At 46.9% G+C, this 21,783-nt stretch overlaps 1 protein-coding gene across 2 annotated transcripts in view; it reads left to right on the top strand.

The window, feature by feature from the left end:
- The first annotated feature begins 6,300 nt into the window (after nucleotides 1–6,300).
- Nucleotides 6,301–21,783, top strand: part of MAP4K5 (mitogen-activated protein kinase kinase kinase kinase 5) — a 68,338-nt gene continuing 52,855 nt past the window's right edge. The window contains exon 1 of one of the 2 annotated variants that reach the window (XM_032188961.1): nucleotides 6,301–6,680. In XM_032188961.1, the coding sequence (XP_032044852.1) occupies nucleotides 6,573–6,680 (108 nt within the window). In that variant the 5' untranslated portion in view covers nucleotides 6,301–6,572. The remainder of the gene's footprint in view (nucleotides 6,681–21,783) is intronic. The other variant, XM_032188960.1, reaches the window with a different exon arrangement.

Genomic DNA, 21,783 nt, shown 5'->3' with positions numbered 1-21,783 from the left:
GGGGGTTGTTGTTAATATGCATTTATATAAATTTATAATATACACATAATAAAGGCCTGTGTGCGTGTCGATCCTCTCTCTGAAGCAGACAAGGAGCAGGCAGCATTGCAAGGGGGATTTCTTACACTGGAGACAGCCCAAGTTCAAATAGGTTGAAAGAGGAGATTAAAAGAAAAGCAGATGGGAAATGGAGAGGGGAAAAAAAAAAAAAAAAAAAAAAAAAAAAGGATGGAAAAGGAGATCTGTTAATTTGAAAGTCTGATTAAACCAAGATGGGCTCAGGCCCTGTTTCCTCATTCCCTCTGAGAACTGCAGCTCAGGTCAAGCTTGTATTGCCCCATTTATGGGTGTTTCTTTTTTTTTTTTTTCCTTTCTCTTTCTGTTAAGGCATGTGGCATCAGAGGGAAGGAGGGACAGAGGTTTGGTCCTGTGCTGTGCCAGGGGAACGTTCCTGCCATATTTTTCCACCCGGGGCAGGGCGTTCTGGGCATGGCTTCGTTCCCAGGCTCACTCCACACGTGCTCATTGCCACCCACCCTCCACCCCGTCGCTCCATCAGCTCTTCCTGCCTCTGTTTTTCCGAGCAGCCCTCCCTCGGAGGCATCTCGACGTGCTTGCTGCCCGAGCTGCCAGATCACAAAGAGCTGACTGCGGGGCAGGCACGCTGAACGGGCACGCAGTGGAAGCACTCTGGAGGAAAAGCAACGCCAAATGGGGGAAAGACAAAAGGAGAAAACTGCACAGAGAGATACCGCGGCCGTGGGGCTGGAGTGCTTGGGGGCACAGTGCTGAAAAGGCCACAGAAAACCTGGATTTAAACCCATAATGTGCAACGCTCCCGGAGCTCGCGGGGGCAGTTTCATAATTCACCTGGTTTCGGCTGGCCCACTTACCCCGAGAGCTTTCAGCATTGCTTTTCCCACCCCCAGTCCTTCGCCAGCAGGAGACAGCCGTGCTGTGCAATCCTTATGTAAGGGGTCGGGTGCTGCAAAATCCCTGCTCTGCCCCAGGTGCCACCTCACTGCCTTAGCCTGGGCCCTCCTGGAGCGCCAGGTCCGTCCTCACGCTGGTTATAAAAGATTCCTGAACACATTTGCTTCTTCCTGCGGTTATTCTTATCTCTTCTGCCTTCTCCGTCTTCATTCTTACACTGCTTCTGCTTAATTGCATGAGAAAGTACAGGGGAAATCTTAACTGTGCTTAGAGAAGATTGCAGGAAGACTTCTCCTAAGCACTCGCATGCCTCTGTGGCAGTGATTTGTCATCGCTGTTCTTGTTTCTGTATCCTTATCCTCAGGTTAGGAGGCCAAGATTCCTAGGAAATAGCAAAAAGTGTTAAAATGAAATGAGCTTTCTCCCTCCTCTTCTTCTGAAGCCTTTCTCATATTTCTGTGTTGTTGGTTTTTGTTGTTGTTGTTTTATTTTTTTTTTCCTTACTGAATTATTTTTAAGCGAAGCAGATCTTTGTTGCTTAGGAAATCCTCCTGTTCCTGCCGCTCCTGTTTCTCACCCCAAATCGTGTTGTGACCGCCTACATTTAAACAGGGATTGCAACTAGAGGAATCGTCTTTGCTCCTTTGGTAAACATTGCTGCACACCGTGGCTGTAACAAAGCCATCATAATTCACTCGGAGAGCAGACAGAGTTGCAGCAGTTAATTAATTGACTTGTTTCATCAGTCTGCGGGGAGGACCTTACTTCTGGAAGATGCTCTGTAAACTGAAGGAACGACCAAAGAATAGGAGAAGTGATTTAGATAAAAGAGACGTCAGGCAAAAGCTTCAACCAAAGCAACCTCCGAGTGCATTTGGGGCCAGGCTGGGTTTAACGCTGTGGGCTGCCTCCCCGCTGTCTGGGTCTGGTCAGGCTGAGCACAGGGACAACAAACGATTGCACAAGTCCTACAATAAACAGATGCAACTTTTCTAATCTGATTCAAACCATCAGGCCAGTTTCCAGTAGGTCCCTCACCCCGAATGGCACTCTCAGGACTCTTCCAAGGGTTTGTTGAATAAAATATCCCACTCTCGGCTCTGGATTCGGATAATGCTGGTGTTGGAGGACCAACTACAACCTTCCCAGGCTTCTCTTCCTTCCTCACATTTCTCTAAGGGTCAGTAAGAGCTCTTCTAAGCCCAGCTGCCCATTTATTTCCAATATTGTTTTCGATTCTTTCTTTCTCTCCTGTGCTGACAGACAGATGGACACCGTGCTCAAAACATCCTTCCCCACCAGCCTCTTTTCTGCAACGTGGCTGTAGTAAGTCCACGCCAAAATCTGCCTGTGCCAAGTTTGTTTCTAGGATTTCCCCCTGCAGATACACCTCTTCCCAGGGAGAGGCTTCCAGCTCCTCTCGTGCCTTGGCAGAAATACCCGCGTCCACCTGCCTGCATGATTCAGCACGATACTCGCAATATGTTGCGGCCAGGTTCGTGCACCTGGAAACCAGGGGAGCAGATGGGTTTCCAGGCAGTGCTCTGAAGTCCCCTCGTTAACGCTGCTTTTAATTGAGCGGTCACACTTTCCTGCAGCCCCGTGCTGAGCAGTGGCTGCCGGCGAAGCTGCCTGCTTCACCTCTGCCCTCGCTTCCTTCCTGCTGAGCACAAACAGCACACTCAGCTGCAAAGTGCCCTGAAGCTGCAGCTACGTAAACGAGGTGACGTGGAGTAATGTACAGCCACCGGGGCTCCCGTTCCTTCCGTGAAAATCAAATCCTTGCCCAAGGACCCGAGTGAAAGCCAGCAGAGGGGCTGAGCTATGTCTGGGTTAATTTTCCTGCTCCTGCCAGGGATACAAGCCCCTGGACAGCCTGGGAAGGCTCTGTCCTTTGGAGACCCTTTGTGATTTTTCTTTCCTGGATCGTGTTTCCACCTCAGAAACACCCCTCCCTCTTTCTGCTCTTGCAACTGAAATAGCCGGCTGTCTTCAGAGCCCCCTTACCCACTCTTTGTTTTTTTTTCCTGGCATCTTTTGCACCAGTCGTGTGCTCACAGCAACCGTTATCCCAGCTGCTTCCAGCTCCAAAGGGCCGTGCCAGCAACGAGAGCTCATTTAGCCCCTGGGAAACCTGCCTGGCCCCTCTTGTCCGTGGGTCCTGCTAGCAGAGCTCAGCAGGTGAAGCGGCGTGAGCAGCACTGTGAGCTGCTGAAGTGATGCTGAGAAGCTTTAGCAGGCTCAGCATCCTACCAGCCACGCTGAGAAGCTTTCAGTAGGCTTCCAAAATCCTACCTTGGACTTGGTGGTGGGGAGCTGCCCTGGAAAGAGCTCCTCCATCCTCCTCAACCCTTCCCTCCGGGCAGGCCCCGGGCTTGCGGCAGCAGTCTGCAGCAACAGCACGTGTTTCATCAGGGAGGAAAAGCAGTCTGAAAAACCCAAACCACAAACCCCACACCGAAAATGCTGCAGCACTTCTTGAGCACCTGCTTTGTCACCTCAACAATGAAGTTTGATGTGCAATAGTGCATTGCTCGAATCAATGAGAGGAAAAAGCTGCAGACCTCGTCGCTGATTCCCGAGTCTTTGGCTTCCTTATTGCTGTTCATCTGCTCTATTTTAGTAATAATCCCATGAAGTAATCCCACAGAATAGTTTTGAACACCTTCGGTGTGTGATCAACAGACCGTGTGAAATTAAAGACACTTTAGCAACCTGATGAAAAGTAGGGCTGAAATTTTTTTCCTCGTGCTGATGTTTCATAGCTCAGCTTCTGAGGTGAAAATGAGCATGCGTTCACATGCACAGCACCCTGTGCTGCTTTTACGAGCCGCTTTATGGCACTGCTCAGTTAGAAATTGGTACACTTCTGCACCGACCGCTACCAGATAAATCTAGATGTCTCATTTAAATAACCTTCGCAGTTCTTCCTGTTAAGACTACAATGCAAACAGATCACATTCTCTAATCCTACGTAATGCCTTATGTAAAACCACTTAACATTCCTTTTAAGGCTGGGACCCATCCAGATGAAAGATGCTACATAAAAGCACATTCCTTAACGTGCTTGACCAGAAAAGCAGCGTGGTCCCGGGTGGAAAATACAGAATGGAAACCAGCGTGTGTGTGCAGGAGGAGATGGCTGGAAGTGTGCGGTGTCAGGCCATGTCTTGGACCATATACTTCACACAATTCATTTACCTCAATTTTTATAATCATAAAATGGCTGTAATAATACATTGCTGGTGCTGCTATTAGGTATGTACACTTTCCAGAAGCGCTTCCAGCAGCGCCTGGGACCCAGCTGGGGAAGATGGAATAAAGCAGGGATCACGAGGCAGTCTCCGAGTTCACTCCGCAGCACTGGCAACGTGCTACAGGAAACTAAACCTCCAGGTGGGACGTGAAGGCTGACCAAGCGAGGGCAAAATAGCGGTCAATAAAGGAGGCTGTGCATTAAATTGCAGCCATCGGAAGGCCCTTGGATCTGCAGGACGTTCGAGGAGGCCAAGCCTTAATGCACCATCTGCTCCTGGAAAATGAAACGGCCTCTTTTCCTGTGCTGTCTTCTGATGTCTTGACAAGAGCAGAAAATCAGTCAAATGAGAAGCGGTGCTCGAACCCTTGGCCAAGGAAGAGGGAAAAAAAAAAAAAAAAAGGACACAAACAGCTCGCTATCAGGAGTGCAGGAAGCTAATTTATGGGGGAGAGGTAATTGTTTTGTTAAAAATCGCTGGAGGAAATACAGCTCCCTAAAGGGTAAATAGTTTTTTCTTTTCTTTATTTGCTGGGTGTTCAGGAAAACTTACGTATTTATGTTGGAGAGAATATACAGGATGTAGAGAGCTTTCAGAGTACAAGGGGAAATTAAACGCGAATCTCTTTAAGTTAGCAGTCACATGCTTCCCCGCCTCTTTGGAAGCAGGATAGTTTACATTTCGGAGCCTGCTTCTGAAACACACCGTTTCAAATGAGCCCATAAATCAAAACCCAATAAAATCAGATGCGACTGTGCAATTCCCGAGCGCCTGCATGAGTTGTCTTTAGTTTAACCTCAAACAGTCCAATAATCCTAATGAGTTCTGCTGGAGAGCCTGTGTTTTGAAGGAAAAGCTTATGCAATCAGCTGGGCTGGTTCAGGTACGTGCATGTGGCATTTCTAAATGTGCTGAAGCAAGCTAAAAATCCAGACTCCATTTTAAACTGGGAATCAGCACCTAGCTGCTTTGTCAATAGGCTAGATTGGACCTGGTTGGGCTGTCTCCCTGCCAAGGAGGCAGAATCTGTTCTCAAGTAACCGGTCCGGTGTCCTGAACACCAGAAAGGCTTATACATCTGGCATCCATTTACTTTTTTTTCTACCTCGCTTTTGCAAACATATTTCCTGCATTGAGTATGTGGTATTTCTTGCACCTAGAAACTCACACCTCCTTTTAGGCCTTAATGATTTTACTGTGCAGCAAAGACTAATGCTAATTCCAGCATCCCTCTACCCTTGCCGCTGCCTTTCGGTTTATTAAATTGTTTCGCACTCAAGAGACCATCGGGGGGTTTTACTCAGAAATTCGGCTGTTTTGCCGAAAATAATTATTCTCCAAAGGCGGAAAGGCAGATACAGCACTCCTGCCATCTCACAGTTTCAAAGAAGTGCTTCTGAGTTTGGCAGCCCAAGGAGACGAGCCCCAACAGGCCTGAGCTAATTCTTGTGTGCCTATCATCGCACTGACTGGCTGTGGCGCTCGATTTGCCCACAACAGGCGTTACATGACGACGTGGCTGCGAGGTTACAATCCAGAGCACGAAAATTTGGGAAGCCCTACACTTGTCCCATGTCCTTGGCGTGTGGCAGCGGGTGAATTGCCCCTGTCCCTGTACTGGGAGCTGGGTGTTGCTGTGTGATGAGCCCTCACAGGGGGCTCAGGCATCAGCCAGAAGGCTCAGTGCTGTTCGGACAGCAGCATACACACAGTTTATATATTATATATTTATTATATAAGTTTATTTATGTGGTGATTTGAGGCTGGACGAGATCCCTCAGCCCCACAAGGCGGAGAGAAACCCAAGCACCGTGCGCTCCCCTCAGGAGGGGCTCACAGCCGCTGCCCCCTCCGGCCTCAGGAGCCTCGGGGAAGGGCCTGAGGGTTCAGGGAGGAGGAGGAGGAGGAGGAGGAGGAAGAAGGAGGAGAAGGAGGAGGAGGAGGAGGAGGAGGAGGAGGAGGGCGGGCAGGCAGCGGGCGGCCGCGCTGTGGCGCTGCGGCGTCGCGGCAGGCCCGGCCCGGTGCTGTCCGTCCCGGCCTGGCCCGTCCCGGCGCTGCGTGCGGGAGGAAGAGGAGGAGGAGAAGAAGGACAGGAGGAGGAGGAGGAGGAGGAGGAGGAGGAAGCCGAGGCTCTCGCTCTCCGCCGGGACAAAGGGCCAGCGGGTGCGCAGGCAGGGCCCGGCCCGGCCTCCCCGCGGGCCTCCAGGGGCCGCCCCGCCGCTGCCCCGCCGCCCTTGGGCGCTTTCGGGGCCGGGCGCTGCGGCTCCTCCGCCGGCCTTTGTCCGCCCTCAGCCCCCTTCCCTCGGCCGGAGCCATGCGGGCCAGCGGCTGAAGCCCCGGCCCGTGAGGCGAGACAAGGGAGGGAAGGGAGGGCCCGCCGCGATGGAGCCTCCGGCTCGGCCGAGCGGGGACATCCTGAGGCGGAACCCGCAGCAGGACTACGAGCTGATCCAGCGGGTGGGCAGCGGCACCTACGGAGATGTCTACAAGGTGAGAAAAGGGCTGTTTGTTTGTTTTTTGTTTTGTTTTGTTTTTTTTTCTCCCTCCCCGGGTGTCCCCCCCGGCTGCCCCAGCCGGGCTGGTGCTGGAGGCTCGGGGCCGTGAGGGCTGCGGGCGCCGCTTTTCCGCCTCGCTGCTGGGGAAGGCAGAGGGGATATCGGCTTGCCCTGCCTGTTCCTCGCTTCAAGCACCCGATTAAAAGGGTGCGAGTTTATCCCCGGGGTTAATAATAGCGTGCGGAAAGGCAGAAGCAGATTAGGGCTGGTTAGAGGCTGAGGCTGGGGCTGGGTGAGGGCTCGCTGCTGGAGTCCCAGAGATGCTCCTGGAACTGCAGGTACCGTGCCTGAAATTTTTAACCACAAATGTGTGAAACAAGAGGTGTAGGCACAGCACGTCCCTTCCTCAGAAAGACGCAAGCCCCTTCTGTAGGCACCAGGGATGCTCGGCGACCTCAGGAGCCGGGCCGCTTGCAAAGAAAGCATTCACGTTTTCGGCCTGTGCCGTGGCAATCCGAATTGTTGGGCTTCGTGGGAAGGGCAGCAGTGCTGTTTGGCTTCACACCGCTGCTGAGTGTGTTTTAAATAGACCTGGCACAGCCAAAGGTACAGGAAGAGGTGCGTTGTGCTGCCACATGAAAGGCGCAGGTAATTGCCGTGCGCTGGGGGAGGGCTCCTTGCTAATGTTCAAATTGAAGTTTTATAGCTGCGTCTCGTTCCCACCACCCCTTTGAAATGGTTGCTCGTGGCCTCGGGGAGTTATTTTTTAACAGTTTTCACCGTGCTGAATATTTACCTTCTTATTTTCCTAGAGCGCTGTGCACGGATCAGTCAGCTTCTCCGCTAGGGAACCCGGCCCCAAATGCCCCAAAAGGACATTTCGGGTGTCCTAAATCTGAAGCTCAGTGCGCCTTCAGCTAGCGTGTTGGGGCACAGCACGGGGCAGCCCGATGAGAAATGACGAGCTGTGTCGCAGGGAAATGTTTTTGTGTCATCCCTTTGCTGTCCGTGGGGAAAAAAAAAAAAGAAATATTCTGCTTTTCATTATCCTGCTAATTAGCGGAGAGCTGTGCTGACATGTCATACAGTTTCCGCTTCCGGAGCTGGTCGAATGCATGGCTCTGCTCTGGGCCATGTAAACAGAGCCCGTTTTTAAAATAAATGACCCCCTCCTCCCAAATCCTCCTTTATTCGGGTTGTGAAAAATGCCCCTTCTGCTCTGAACGGGTCCCAGGCAGGAATAAACTTCATAGTGCAACCTGACAAGTTTAAATCAAAGCCTTTGCCAGAGGTATGCCCCTACAGCAAGTATAAAGTTAATGAGTTTAAAGTAGTTTAGGAGCCTGCGTTTGTTTCTAGGTCACTGGTTTGCTCTTTGTTTTTATAAAGCCCTGCAAACAGGGAGGAACTGTGTCAAGGGAGTGCTCAATAGGGTGGCCCAGGCACTTAGGGCAAATATGCAAAGCCAGCTTATTCCTGCAAGTCATTGATGTGGTGTTAATTTTGAGAGTAACGAAGGTAAACCTCTTTTCTTGCGAGCAGTTACCTGTAAGCATTGTACTTTTAATTTTCTCTGCCCATGCTGAGTCTCTTCTTAGCGCAGATGGCACATCTTGTGCGTGCTGAGGGCCGTCAGTTGTGTTTATAAAATGCATTTCTCGGTCAATATCTGATTGTTGTTCTGTCTCGGAGCTCAGGCAAGGCTTGCTAGAGAGCACTCTGAAATTAAAATGGAATTTTCCTCTCACCTCTTCAAGTGGTTTCCCTGCTCCATCACCAATAATGAGTCACCGGTGTCTTCAGCACAGTTGTTTTTAGGATGTCTAAAGGAGGCAGCCCTACTGATTGTGGGAGATCTGCCTCTTTCTCAGTTGCTTTTTGGTGGCGCTGGTGGTTCGTGCCTCAAATTCCTCTTGGGGCATTTGGTAGCTTTTAGAGTAATTAGTTCATTTTTGGAAGTTGAAGGCGGGGGTTAAGCAAATATTTGTGTTCGCTATTAGGTTACAGAAACTTATTTAAGGCCTTCCTAAAAACCTCCTGCCCACTTTGCTTTTCATAACTGCTATGGAAGCTTAAAACTAAAATGTGTTTTTTTAGTCTTTGTGCTTTTTTTCCCCTCTGTTCCATGGCGCACAATGGTTGATTGTAGGGTACTCATAAGTACTGGATTGTTGACCTTATTTTAATATTTTTTTCCCAAAAATGCATTTCAGGGTGGGGAAGAAACCATCCTTAAATAAACTATTTTCTTACCTGTGCACTGTGGGTGGAAGTAGATCCAAGTTTGGGCCTACCAGCCTTGGAAGCACACTTCTCGTTAAAATCCTAGTGTGTTACTTGGTCCATTTGTGTTGGGAAAGCTTTTTTTCTCCCTCATAGAGGATTTTACTCTTAAGCTGATTGTAATCCACTTGAATACATTTTCTCCCAAAGCGTTGTGTTAGGCACATCTTAAATTGTTGGCTTCTGAAAGAGCTGGTAATGTATCTGGGTACTCACTGGAACTTAATATGACAACATTTGTGTTTTTTTTTTTCCCCCAATACCTGTCAAATGGTTCGTGTCCTCAGCATCGTACCCATTAGCAATGATGAGGGCTACAAGAGAGGCTTCAGCTTGACCTTCCTGGTGAGATTTTTGCTTGCCCACTTCAGTCGCACACCCATCTCAAAGCAGGAGTTTAAAAGTGGTGTGGGCTTGTTCGTGTTCCTGGAGCTGGTACTGAAACGGACCTCGTGTGTGTGGCGTTAATGTGGAAACTCTCCAGCTGTCCAGCGACGGGACAGAAAGCTGAAAGGAGTCCTTGAGAAACTGCAGGTAGAATTTAGCCTCCACTGAGTGGCCCGTCAGATCCCATCCCGAGTTGTGGGTAGGTGCTTCCCAGATGTTTCCCAGGTCTTGATGGGGTTTTATTTGGCTATTTATTGACTTGGGATAGATTTGGTGGAGAGATTTAGGAGAAGGAATACCCTGTGTTGTACTGAGAGCTGTGGGGTCACCACCCCTTACACATAAAAAGGATTTTAAAGTCTTCTGCTGTGTGTGAGTGCCTTCACCACCAGCCTGCTGGGGAACAAAAGGCTCGCTACTGCCTCCTCTGTGCCCTTCTCTCCCAGCTAAGCGGGGCTTTGCTTGTTGTGGATTTTCATGCAAGTGCCCCAAAGAGACTTTTTACTAACCTTAAGCACTGAGGGAGGGGAACAAAAGGGTGGTTGATGCGAACTGTCCTTTTGAATGCTCTCATTTGGCAGCCGAGCTGAAAAATCGTGTGTTTGCTCAGCCCAGCACCCTCTGCAGGCTGCTTCTGAGTGATGAATAGCTCGATGTCTGTCCTCGCTGAGAGGCGATGATAAAATATGATCTTGTGCGGCAATACTGAAGCTGTCTTGTCTTGTTGTGTTTTGTTGCTTTCCCAAGCAGGGTCGTGAACAGTGCTGCAATAGCTTTCTTTCAAAGTAAGCACAGGGGGAGACAAATGTACCAAATTAATAGCAGAAACTATCCGTAAACAAGACACATTTTTGGTAAATATCGCAGAAATTGAATCCCTTCTTAATTCATGTGCTCAGCCTCTCTCATTCTCTTGGGATGTTGTTTAATCTCCTGAACCAGTTAACGACGTTGGCTGAGAAGTGCCCTGTGCAGGAAAACACTGAGCCGTGGAATGGGATCAGCACAGCCAGAGGTGCTTTTGCTCCAGATTATTAAAAACAAAGAAACAAAACCCCACCAAATCAAAAACACCACCATCAACATCAAAAAACAACTGATTACTTCAAAAGGTTGCCATAAATTCAGACTTCCTCAAGTTCAAGTCAGGTTTTGGCCCTGCTTTTGTGGTCAGGACCTTACTCACAGCTCCCTGGAGTACGTATAACTTCTGTAGTAACAGCCTGCTGAGAGCAGGTATTTGATGTTCTTAATGTCACCCTGGTTTCACGGAGCAGGAGAACCTCCTGGTTAAAGCCAACAGATCAAAAATGGGGCATTAAGGCTTTGTTTTTTTAATTCATACTCTATATGAGTGTCTCTGCAGCTGCAGACCATCCCTGCTTCGGCGCTTCTTTACCTGGTGCCTCCACGTCGCTTACACGGAGCGATAGCCGTAAGCATTTGTCACGGAGAGGGATTCCACTCCTCCTCCCTGGATCAGAGCTGTCTGCTTGAGCAGTGTTTGCTGTAGCCATGCGTGAGCTCTGCACGCTCCTGGTTTTCCATCTGAAGGGTGTTTGCAGTGGCATCGAACCAGCTGCTGTTGAGTTTCTTCCTGCTGCTGTGGATTTTCTCTTCTGGGAAACTGTGTGCTTTTCTTCGGGATGCAGTCGGTGAGATGCATGCTGCTGAGAAGTTGCTCAGTGGCTTAATGACACCCACTTTTAGGTTATTCAGGAGTTGGGGAGAAGCCCTTGCTTTTTTATTTGTAATCTTTGATTTTTTTCCTTATTAAGCATTTGGTTTTTATCGTGTAACACTCAAAGCTGCTTGGGTTTAAATACTACCTCCTGTGTGCCTGTGGTTCCCGTTAACGGGGTGTGAGGACCTAAACTCATTCCCCCGAGTGTTTAACAGAAGCTTTGCCTTTCAAAGCGAATGCTGAACGCGCAAGGTTTTGGTGCCAGAGTGCCCCGTGTGAAATGTTTCTGATCTGGTGGCTCTCACCTCTGAAAGCACCACGTGGCAGCTTCCTGACCTCGTGGGAGCTCTGCTCTCTGGTGAGCCCTGCGGCTTGCCTGGGGCTCTTTAAAGGTTCTGCGGTGCTACAGCACCTCTGCATAGGAGCATTTCTCCCCAGCTCTCATTCTGAAAAGCAGGTAGCATCCGAAATCTTCAAAACACGGTCTGATTTCTTTTCCATCTCTTTGTGAAGAGGTTTGTCCTCCCAGGCTGGGTACCAGAGGAGCCAAAGAAAGCGTGGCAGCAACTTTCAGTATGCTTCTGTCAGCCAGTGCCAAGGCTGCATCCAGAAAGGCAACTGTGGTGCTGTTGGTGCCAGCAGTGTTTTCTTCAGCGAGGGCTGATGTAGGAGGCGATGTTAAGTGTGCTGACAGCGCTTGTCTGCGAGGATTATACGCTTGCTTGGGTTCGGTGCTTTGTTTGCCTTGCACTGATGCATCCCTTCAGTCGTAGAGGAGCTGAGAGCCTGTTCTGTCGAGTTTCATGTCCTGTTCTTACCAGCCTTGTCTCTGACGTAGTCTTCAGTTGCCTTTTCTGCCTTTCACCCTGGAGCTCTTGTTTCATCCTGAGATACCCGTTCAGAGGAAGCACGTGGTGCACTTGGCGTATCCCCTTTGAATCGCCCCCGACAGCAGGGGAAATCTCCTGAGGAGGAAGAACAGATCAAAGATCATGACATTTGCATACCGCTACCTGCTTCAGCGTCGTCTCCAGAAGACGTCTGCTTTCAGAGCCAACTCATCTGGATGGCTTTGAACCTGGCCAAGGTTTTGCAGCGTGAGGTGGCCGAGTGGTTCCAAGCAGAGTGATAGCCGACCGTCCGTGTCTGATGGAACAGCTCTTCCTGGAAGCAAGGCCAGGGCGCAGCTCGCCAGCTTATTTGGCTGACACCAGCAACTGTCCATCCGCCCTGCAGCTGGAAAAACAAATACGCTCGCTACCTTTATTCATCTTTGGCACCTCGCTTCTTGGCTGTGGCTGTGAATGAAGAGAGGAGGCAGCGTTAACCGCAGGTGATTCCGTAGGAGAGCAATGCGAAACGGGTAGGTTTGCTCACACAGAAAGTTGTTTGTCAGCTCGAGGCAACCCTTATGCCTCCCTTTTCAGATTACCGAGACTTTCTTACGCTTTGCCGTTTTGTTAGGATTTCTTATTTAATATTTCTTCAAAGATTTAGAACGCTTCACCCTCTCTCCAAATTTCTGAAGGCTTCCTACCTCATCAAGGTTTGGCGGACCTTTGATTTGTGGTTTATGGCAACCCATGAGGTTATGAGGGCATTGTGGGATTCCAGTAAAGGCTTAGGGCAAAGGGCAGGGTGTTTTTTGTTCAAGATTTGCATTTATTACCTATAAAAACAGATGCTACCTTGCTTTTAGTGAGGTACATAAGTTAGACCTGACGCTGACAGTAGTTGAAAAACGGCAAAAGCCAATTTATTTCATTAGGGCTTGTTCAAATCTCCTGGCAGAGTGTTTCTATGGAAGAGGTAGTGCAGAGGATTGTTTGCCTGAACTTCCATTTGGCTTCGCCACGTAGTCGTCTTTCTGACAGGCTAACCAAGCCTGCTTAGATGTAGGGATGGGGTCTGTGTACTATGTACCACCACGTTTTTCTCCAGGCTGTGGTTTGTTAGACTGGAGAGCGTGTTTTCACAGCATGAATTTCACATGCAGCATTGTTCGACATGCACCTCCCATCCCCTTTCCTTGTCTTGTTTATGGAATCTGTTCCAGAGAAAGATTGGTATCACTTCAGTTTATCAGGAAAGCAGAGCAGTTCCCCTGAGAGTGAAGCCTTACCCACATAACCAGCTCTAAAAAATCAGTGTCTTCAGCTGCTGGGTGATGCTTAGCCCATTGCCATCATTTAGAGCCCCTGCTTTGCCAGTTCATGTGCAGGCAGCTGGCCCATGGGAAACGTCTCACCTGGAGCTCTGTGCTGTCAGGAGTTCCTCACTTAAGGAGGCTGGATAAATTGCTTCCTTCCAAGATTATTTTAGGGAAAATTTCAGTATTTGGTACAGAGGGTTCCATTCTGTGCTTCATTTTGTTACAGTCCTTTACCCAAGGGTTCCAGTAACTCATTTTACCCAGCACAGTGGATAGAGTCTGCATGGACTTTCTTTAAAGCTCATCCTTCCCCGTGGCGGATGGAAATCACCGTGCTGCACTGTGCCTTGACTGCATCCCTGGGGCTCTCTCACCTGCTCCAGGTGAAAAGAGCACGCAGGAGGTGAGCAAGGAATTGCTTCCCATTGGGACTGTAGTTCAGAGGCAAATCTGTTTTCTGGGTGCTGTTTCCATGCTGCCCCTATCAAGGCAAGGGGATTAAGACGGGACTGGTCTATGCAGAAACTTCAGGAAGGTGGGAGTGGGGGTACTAGGGAAAAGGATAATTTCTTATCTCTGATCCAGTGACCGCTAACAGCTGTCAGACGCAGCACGGCGTGTTCCTCTCTGCTCTGTGAAGAGCTAGTCGAATTATGGGGCTAGCACATTTAGCATCGCAGGGCTCTTGAAATCGCACACTTCAGAGACTGGAGAACACTAAGAAACGGTTTGAGCAGATGCCTCTTGCTACATCACAAGCAGGCCATAAAAAAATCTGAAGCTTATTGCAACAGAGGGAGAACAAGAAGTGCCAAGGCTTTTGTTCCAAAATCTTAGCCTCTTCCAGTGCTTTTCCCCAGTGCTGGTGTATGTGTTTCTGCTGACTTCTCTGCTCCTGAAGATAGTAAAAAGATTGTGCAGGATGCAGTCACAGGTATCACAGAGGGCTCTGAGCTGACATACAGTGCTGGTAGCCAGAACTGCTGCTTTTACTGAACTGGTCCGTGAAAGCAGCACCTTTAATGCCACATTTGATATTTTAGCATGTTGGAGTTTTCTCCCAAGTCTATTTTTATGTCTTCCACATGAGTGAAATATATAGTAAGTTCATGATTTCATAGAGGTGAGGAAGATTTGGCTAGACATGTCCAGAAAGCTGACTGAAACATATTCTCAGGTTCATGTAAACCGCCGGATTTGTAGCCTGTTGAAATGTGAAAATTGAGATATTCCAGAAAGGCAGGTGCTGTTTCTCCTCACAAAGCAAAGAGATCTTTGCAGGGGTCTGCTGTCTTATTGGTAAGTAACCCTTATGGAGCTTTCTTTGAATAACCCACCTGTGCAGCAATAAGGGCATCACTTCTTCTCCATTAGTAGAAATGCAGAAATCTGGGGTTGGGTATAAGCCATTCGTATTCAATTTTATTCTGGTTAAATAATAAAGGTTAAATAAATAAATAAATTGCTGTCAAATAACAGTAGTAGCCACAATTTAAGTGTGGAACAGATGAACTTACTGTGTTTGGATGCTGTATCAATGCACCATACTAATGCCCTACTTAGAGAAGAAGATGGAGTTGTATTTTTGGTGTTTCTCCGTAACCTGCTTTGCCAGGATGCTGCCAAAGGAGCCCAGTACACGAGAAATGTATTGTTTTCCTTCAGAGTTATTAGTAAGAAGGAACAGCAAAGGCTGAGAGATCATAAGGCCAGATATTAAATTTAATTTGATGGTCTACTCCAAGAAGTTATATTTTTATTCTGTTCTCAGCTATGCGAATGCCTGTTTGCTGACCGTTGTTGGTGAAGCAATAGTCAGTGGTGGTACAGCTGCCTTAACTCGCTGTTTAATGTACAGACGTGCAAGATAAGAGATTAATTATAATCGCTGGATAGTCTCCCAAAGATAACTGGGACATTGCCATTAATCTTAATGGAAGATAAGTGGTAAAGTCTCTTGCAGAAGCATGGGGATGTAAATGCAGTAGGTAGGAAGAAAAAAGGTGGGGCTACGCTGTCTGGTATGGATGTATTTTGTCTTGATAAAACTTAAAGAATTAGCATTTGAGCGGAACAGGAAGCAATGTCTGTCTGATGAGTGTTCATTGCTCTGCAGTGACTAACAGCTTGAGGTATTTGTGTTGTATTTACCCAGGATTTGAAAACGGCAGCAGCTGAAATTTTTCCTTTGAGTTTGGCCTATGGTGGGGTGGGGGAGAGTATTTGATGTGTCACTCGCGGGTATTCACAGTCGTGTGGGCTCTCAGGGATTATTAATTAAAGTATGACGATGGATTATCTCAAATATCTGAGATAACTTTTTATTGGAAAAATCTTTTTTGAAAGAAGTGCTGCCATTTTAAACGCCCTCTGCCTTCGGAGGACAATTTCCACTGGAGGAGAGAGATAATGGCAGATGCGTGTTGGGAGGCTGCTGGGCATTGGTAGCAGTAGTGGTTCACAAGGGATGAGGGTTTCTGGGCTGTGTTGTGTCTGCATATCCAAAGTACCTACACCAGCATGAAATTCAGGAGTTCTGTGGGTCAGCGTTTGGGCAGGATAAGCAGTTTCTGGTAGTGCTGTTTCTTCTTGTGTCAGGCACATCTGGATTGAAGTTAAAAGCACTGTTTGAATTCTGATAGTCTGCTGGGGTAATTGCAAAGAGGCAGAAGTAATGGTCAGAAAATGTGTGTAGTGCTGTTGATTAACATAATGCCTTTAAAACTTTGCCAAGCTGTTGCTGTCTAGAGAGCTGTTTTTTAAGTTTGGCTCCCGGTACTCAAATGAGGAGGAAGGGAGTTAAGAGAATGGTTAGGGAGTTCTGAGGAGAATGTTTTATGATTTTCCATCCTAGAATGGTTTAGGTTGGAAAAGACCTTCAGGATCACCACATCAACCTGACCTCCTGAGTCCCACCGCTAATCCCCGTCCCTCAGCGCCACATCCACGCATCTCTTAAATACATCGAGGATGGGGACCCCACCACCAGCTTGTTCCAATGCCTGACCACCTTTTTCATGAAGAAATTTTTCCTGATGGCCAACATAAGCCTCCCCTGGAACAATCTGGGACCGTTTCCTTGTGTTCTGTTACTTGTCAGCTGAGAAAAGAGACCGGCACCCCCCTTGCTGCATCATGGAGGCCTCCCCTCAGCGAGGCCTCCCCTCAGTGAGGCCTCCCCTCAGCCGCCTCCTCTCGACCGAGCGGCCCCAGTGCCCTCAGCCGTCCCTCACAATTTTTGTCTCCCAGTCCCTTCACCAGCTTCCTTGCTCTTCTCTGCACATGCTTAGGCAACTGTGTGTCCTCCTTGTAGAGAAGAGCCCAAAACTGAGCACAGTATTTGAGGTGTGCCCTGACCAGTGCCACATACAGGGGGACAGTCACCTCCCCAGCCCTCCTGGCCACACTAGTTCAGATGCAGGCCTGCAAACACAACCAATTGCCTTTTTTTAGGGTATAGGAACATAATTTTTTTGCCTTTTTCTCATTCTGTAGGTGTTGACATTTGTCTCAATCCTAGACTGGAACGTCTTGAGTACAGATGGGCTCTGTTGGCTTGGCCAACAGAGGTAGCTGCTGTAGGGCCGACGTTTGGGGGGAGGAGGAGGAGAACCAGCAGACTTTGGCCTCTCTCCATGAAACCATGAAGTGATGGGCTTCAGAGAGAGATGAAGCAGTTGCTGCCTCTAATTTTGGGGCTTTGGTGCTTCAGGCAGTGTATGGGAAGTGTGTGGGAAATGCTGTGTGCCGGCTAGGGTGGATGTGCTTGGTGCTTCATCCTTCCCCGGGATGCAGTCTCGAGTTCAACGTGACGTGGTGGCGGTGGCCCTCCTACTCTCTCATGGTTTCTGATTTCATTGCTTCATCTCCGTATATCATTTTATTTGGCTGAGGGCAGCTTTCCAAAGCTTGGAGTGGAATTTGCATGTGATCCCTGTGTGGTTGCCCTTTGATTACGTGAGTTTACTCTCCCGTGGATTTAGGCAGAGAAGGGCAAGAATGATATCTGAAGCTTCCTGCAGGTGGAATATACTTGCAGGATATATCATGTCTTCAAGATACCTTATAGCAAGTGTAGCATTACATGCGACGACTTTGGCTTTTCTATTTAAGGATGTGGATGTGATCTGTTTTAATTTACAGGGCTGCTTTTGCATTTGTTTTTCTGTTTTTTTTTTTTTTTTTTTTTTTTTTTTTTTTTGCATTTTGGCTGCTGTCTTATGTAAGAAAAAAAAAAAAAAAGAAAAAAAACCACCCCACAACTTAGTGTTTTATTTCATGAAGATCTTGTGGCTTGTTGCTTTCAATTAGGCAGGTGTGCAGATCATCAAGCCTCCACCACGGTGGTTCTTAACATAACCAGGATGCTGAGGACGCCCTGCACGTGGCAGCTGAACTACTCCTGCCAGCTACTACGACTGACTTGCTATCACATTTTCTTCCAGCTTTCTTGAACACACTCCTTGTCCATGCAAAATCCACATGGCTGCAGAAGGGAGAGGTTTACATGTATCAGGGGTGGGAATTGCAGGTGTTTGCAGAACCAGAGAGGATGGAGGGGCATTACCTTCACAGCCTCGAGGGCCCACCGAGGGTCAAGCAGGTAATTTGTTGAGTTAATGACATCTAGAAACAGAGAGGAATAAGGCAAAATGGAAGATGTTTTCAACTACATTAAAATCACAGGGAAAAAAATCTTTACACATTTAGTTAAATCATAAGGCCAAATTTACTGTAATAATATAATTTCTGTAGTGTGTATGCTGCTCAAGCAGCAGGTCTTATGTTCATACTGTAAAGAAAGTAGAACAAATGAACTGGGGAAGTCACTGGCCAAGTGACTTGAAACCAGGCTACTGAAGTGAAACTGGTGTTCGGCAAGCGTAGCTTAACTGTAGAAAAGCCCTTGTTTCTGCTTTATCATTATATTAAAGTTATTTTAAATTAAAGTTATATCATTAAATGAGTCAATGAGCCAAAATCTGGAAAAAATAAAAATAAAAATTGAAAAAAAAAACTTGAAAAATATCATTCTGACTAAAGTATGGTGTTAGGGGATAAGATAGCACATCTTCCAGGATTTTACAGCTGCCATTTGATTACAGATCACATCCTCTCTGCACTTAGTGTAAGTGCAAGATGCATTTTATACTTAACCTTCCTTATGTATCTAGCACATTTAAAAGTTCTAGTTTTCCTCATTAAAAGCTTACAAGAAGTTACTAAGCTTACTTTCAGACTGATCTTAAATTGTCTGCAGAAGTAGAAATGTTACTGATGACTATTTCATCATGGTAAGACATAAATTAAGGTTGTAAATAAGTGTTGCGTTATATTCTAGTAGAAACAGCTGAGCAGTGGTGCCATCCCAGTGATCCAAAGGAGGCAGGCACACTGCGATGGGTATACACAGGTACACAAGTGAAATTGAGAGGCAATTGCTCTGTTTCAACCAAGCCAAACCTTTCTCCATTCTCACCCCAAGAAGATGACAATTGATATAGTACAGGTACAAAACAGAACTTCAACTTAGGACAAAAGTATCTCCCTACTCCTATTTTTAACTATTTTTCTTTTATCTTTGATTTACACAGCTGCTTTTTTATTCATTCTTTCCAATCTGGTTGCTGTTTTATTTAACAACAACAACAGACCGAAACACCCAAATCTGTTTTCTTCATGAAGACAACTTTATGGCTTGTTCCTTTTATTTTTTGAACTGCTTGTGTATCTCTGAGGAATTGAAATTTAAGGAGGCAGTCGCTGAATAACGATGTTGGAGTTAGATTTCCCTATTTAAATGCATGTTTTTCACCTGCACCTCTCTATATATTCTATCAGATAAATTGCAAAAGAGATTTGTGCCCTTGGCATGGAAGGCTTGGTACCGCACAAGAGCCTCTGTGTGATATTAAAAGCCGGAGGGGGTTGCCCAAACACTCTGTAGTTAAAAAGAGCTTGCACACCCAGCTCAGTCTCAGCACGAAACACCGCAGTTCTAGGCAAAATAGCTTTAATTAAAAACAACAACAGAAGTGTACGCTTGGATATTTCATTCTGAGTAATCTGAGAGGACATCCAGAAGCGTGTCTGGTGTTGTAGGAAGTTGCATGCATTGGCGCTGGTGTGAGAATCGCAGTCTGTGACTTGCAGTTTCTTCTTAAAAATACCAGCGGCGGTTCCGTAGTTCTGCCCTCCTGAAGGGACACTGCTTGTGGGTTAACTCCTGCTTACAAAGCGAGAAATTAATTATTATTATTATATTTTTTTACTACCAAAACAGAAAAGGATGGTGTGTAATTCTTGAACAAAACAGAAGTGGCTTGAGACTTGCCTTTTCCTTCAACAACACGGTTTCTTCCCAGTCTAGAAAGCCAGCCAGGATTTTATATCGTGATGGGAAAGAACAGCCAAGTGCTTTGGACCCTAACCGTAGATTTCCTGCGTGACTATGAGGTGTCGCCCAGTGGTTCTGTCCTTGTTATGTGCAAACTATCAGAAATTCTTCATAGCTTCCCTGAAATGTGAAATGTTGGTGTCCATCGTGTGAGTTCCTGATGTCTAAAGTGCTTAGGGTTAAGGGTTCTGCCTTGCCCTGGTAGAGGTGTTAAGAGTGACTGCCTTGGTTCAACATGCTCATTTCTCTTTGCAGTGAAAAGAAGAGAAATAGACACTCTTCTTCACGTATTTTGGCTGACAGATCTTTCAGTTCTTCCATCTCTAAGGAATAAATAAATTCCCTTGCAGCAGATAAAATGTGCGGCCTTTTAATGTTACTTGCATTTGCAATCCATAATACCGGGGGGGATTTTTTTCCTGTGTCTTGATGTGTGCATTCAGCGTAGGAAGAGAGTTGATTAAATTTATTCTTTTTATTTTCTGGTGAATTAACCCTTTTAAAATCCAAATTGGTGTGTAGATGAATAATATGTCTGAAGGTATCTTTTTATTTATTTATTTCAATTTTCCCCTATTTTACATCCTGACCAGTAAAGCTGTTAGGCATGGGCTCAGTTTTCAGTATATTAGCAGCTTTGTGGGCATTCTTTGATTTGTGTCATCTTATGCTATGCTCACCAATAATATTGTGTGCCACAATATATGAACTTTTCAAAACAGTCTTACTCGCATAGCTGTAACTTGAAGAAGCTCTTTTTGTTTTGTCTTTTTGCCAGTGGCCTGCTCCAACTGAGTCAAAATTTGGCCTTTTTTTTTTTCCCCTCATGTGGTATTTGTTTGTATCTTCCGTGCAGCATTAGTTGCTAAATAGTACTTTTGTGGTCAAGCTCTATTTCTAGCTTCAGCTTTTCAGTTTTTGGAGGGTCGTGCCAAATATTTTGCAAATTATGGTCTGCCAAAAAAATTTCATAGGAGAATAACCAACTTGGATGCATATCGCTGCTTTTTTGTTATTTCTTGTCCCAAACACATACTGTTAAGATGTGCACTGATCTTAGCTTTGCTACTATTGTTTTCCGTAGTGCCATAGGTCTTTGTCCTTCAGCAGTTGTTGCCAGGAATGAGAATTAAATGTTTTGGTGTCTGCTGAGATCCGTAGCAGAATGGTAAGGGCACGTGGCTTATACAAATCCTGTATAAGTCTGTTTTCTGTGCTGGAATAAAGGGAGTTGGCCTCCCATCCTTAATGAGCTTCTAATCCCTTATTGCTTGAGTTAATTGGCCTTGAGTAAGAAAGTGTATGAAGTCTGGGAGTGAAAGGTAGGTTCCCCTCCTACCAATTTTCTGTGCTAGAGATACACTATCGAAACTTCACCAACCGCCAGCAAAAGTAAATACGTTCGAGCCTTATTTGCATTACAGCTGTGCTTGGGAGTGCCAGTCACCGATCCTGCTGCTCTGGCTTTGAGGTTTGAACGTGGAATTTATTTAAACCCTGTTACTTTTGTGTATTCTGGCTTTTGCTCCTCCAGAGAGGGGGAAAATTGCGAGCGCCGTAAATGTGGAAGCGGGCAGAGACAGCTGCGAAGCGTCAGCTCCTGCTTTGCTCTTGCATGCGGTGCTCACCTGAGGAACGAGGAGTGTCGTGTCTGTCTGCAGAGCACCCTGAAGAACTAATATTTGTGTTTGGAGAACAGCATGCTGCTCCGGCATCCACGGCGGTGGCTCTCGGTGGTGCTGCTGCAGTGTAAGGAAAGAAAAGGCAAGTTAGCACGTGAATCTTTATTTTTGGTTGATTCTGAAAAGCACCCTGGTGATGGTTGTAAGAGGCGAATCTGTAAAGTCTCTGTTCCAGAAGTGGCTTCTGGAAGCCTCTGTGCCTTTTCCCTATAAAAGAGCCTGGTACTGCTCTCTATCTTAGAAACCCAGCTGGAAAACGGCGGAGTGAACAATTGCCTTTTGGCTCTTCCTGCCTCCTAAAAGAGAGAGAGCCCTGAAAATTAGAACTTGCTGCTAGGTATCTTCTTCTAGCAGCTCGGATTAGATTGACATCTGCTTGACACGTGAGCTGCCTTGGCACACCTTAAAAGACAACTGGAGGGTAGGAGGGACTCCGAACAGTTGTTTCTGCCCGGCACAGATCCAAACCCATTCGGTATGATTTGCATTAATATTTTGTAGAATCGTCCCACT

Source organism: Aythya fuligula, chromosome 5 (genome assembly GCF_009819795.1).
Source record: "Aythya fuligula isolate bAytFul2 chromosome 5, bAytFul2.pri, whole genome shotgun sequence".
NCBI lineage: Eukaryota > Metazoa > Chordata > Aves > Anseriformes > Anatidae > Aythya > Aythya fuligula.
The sequence above is the reverse complement of the archived record's forward strand: the minus strand, read 5'-3'. Positions and strand labels throughout refer to the sequence as shown.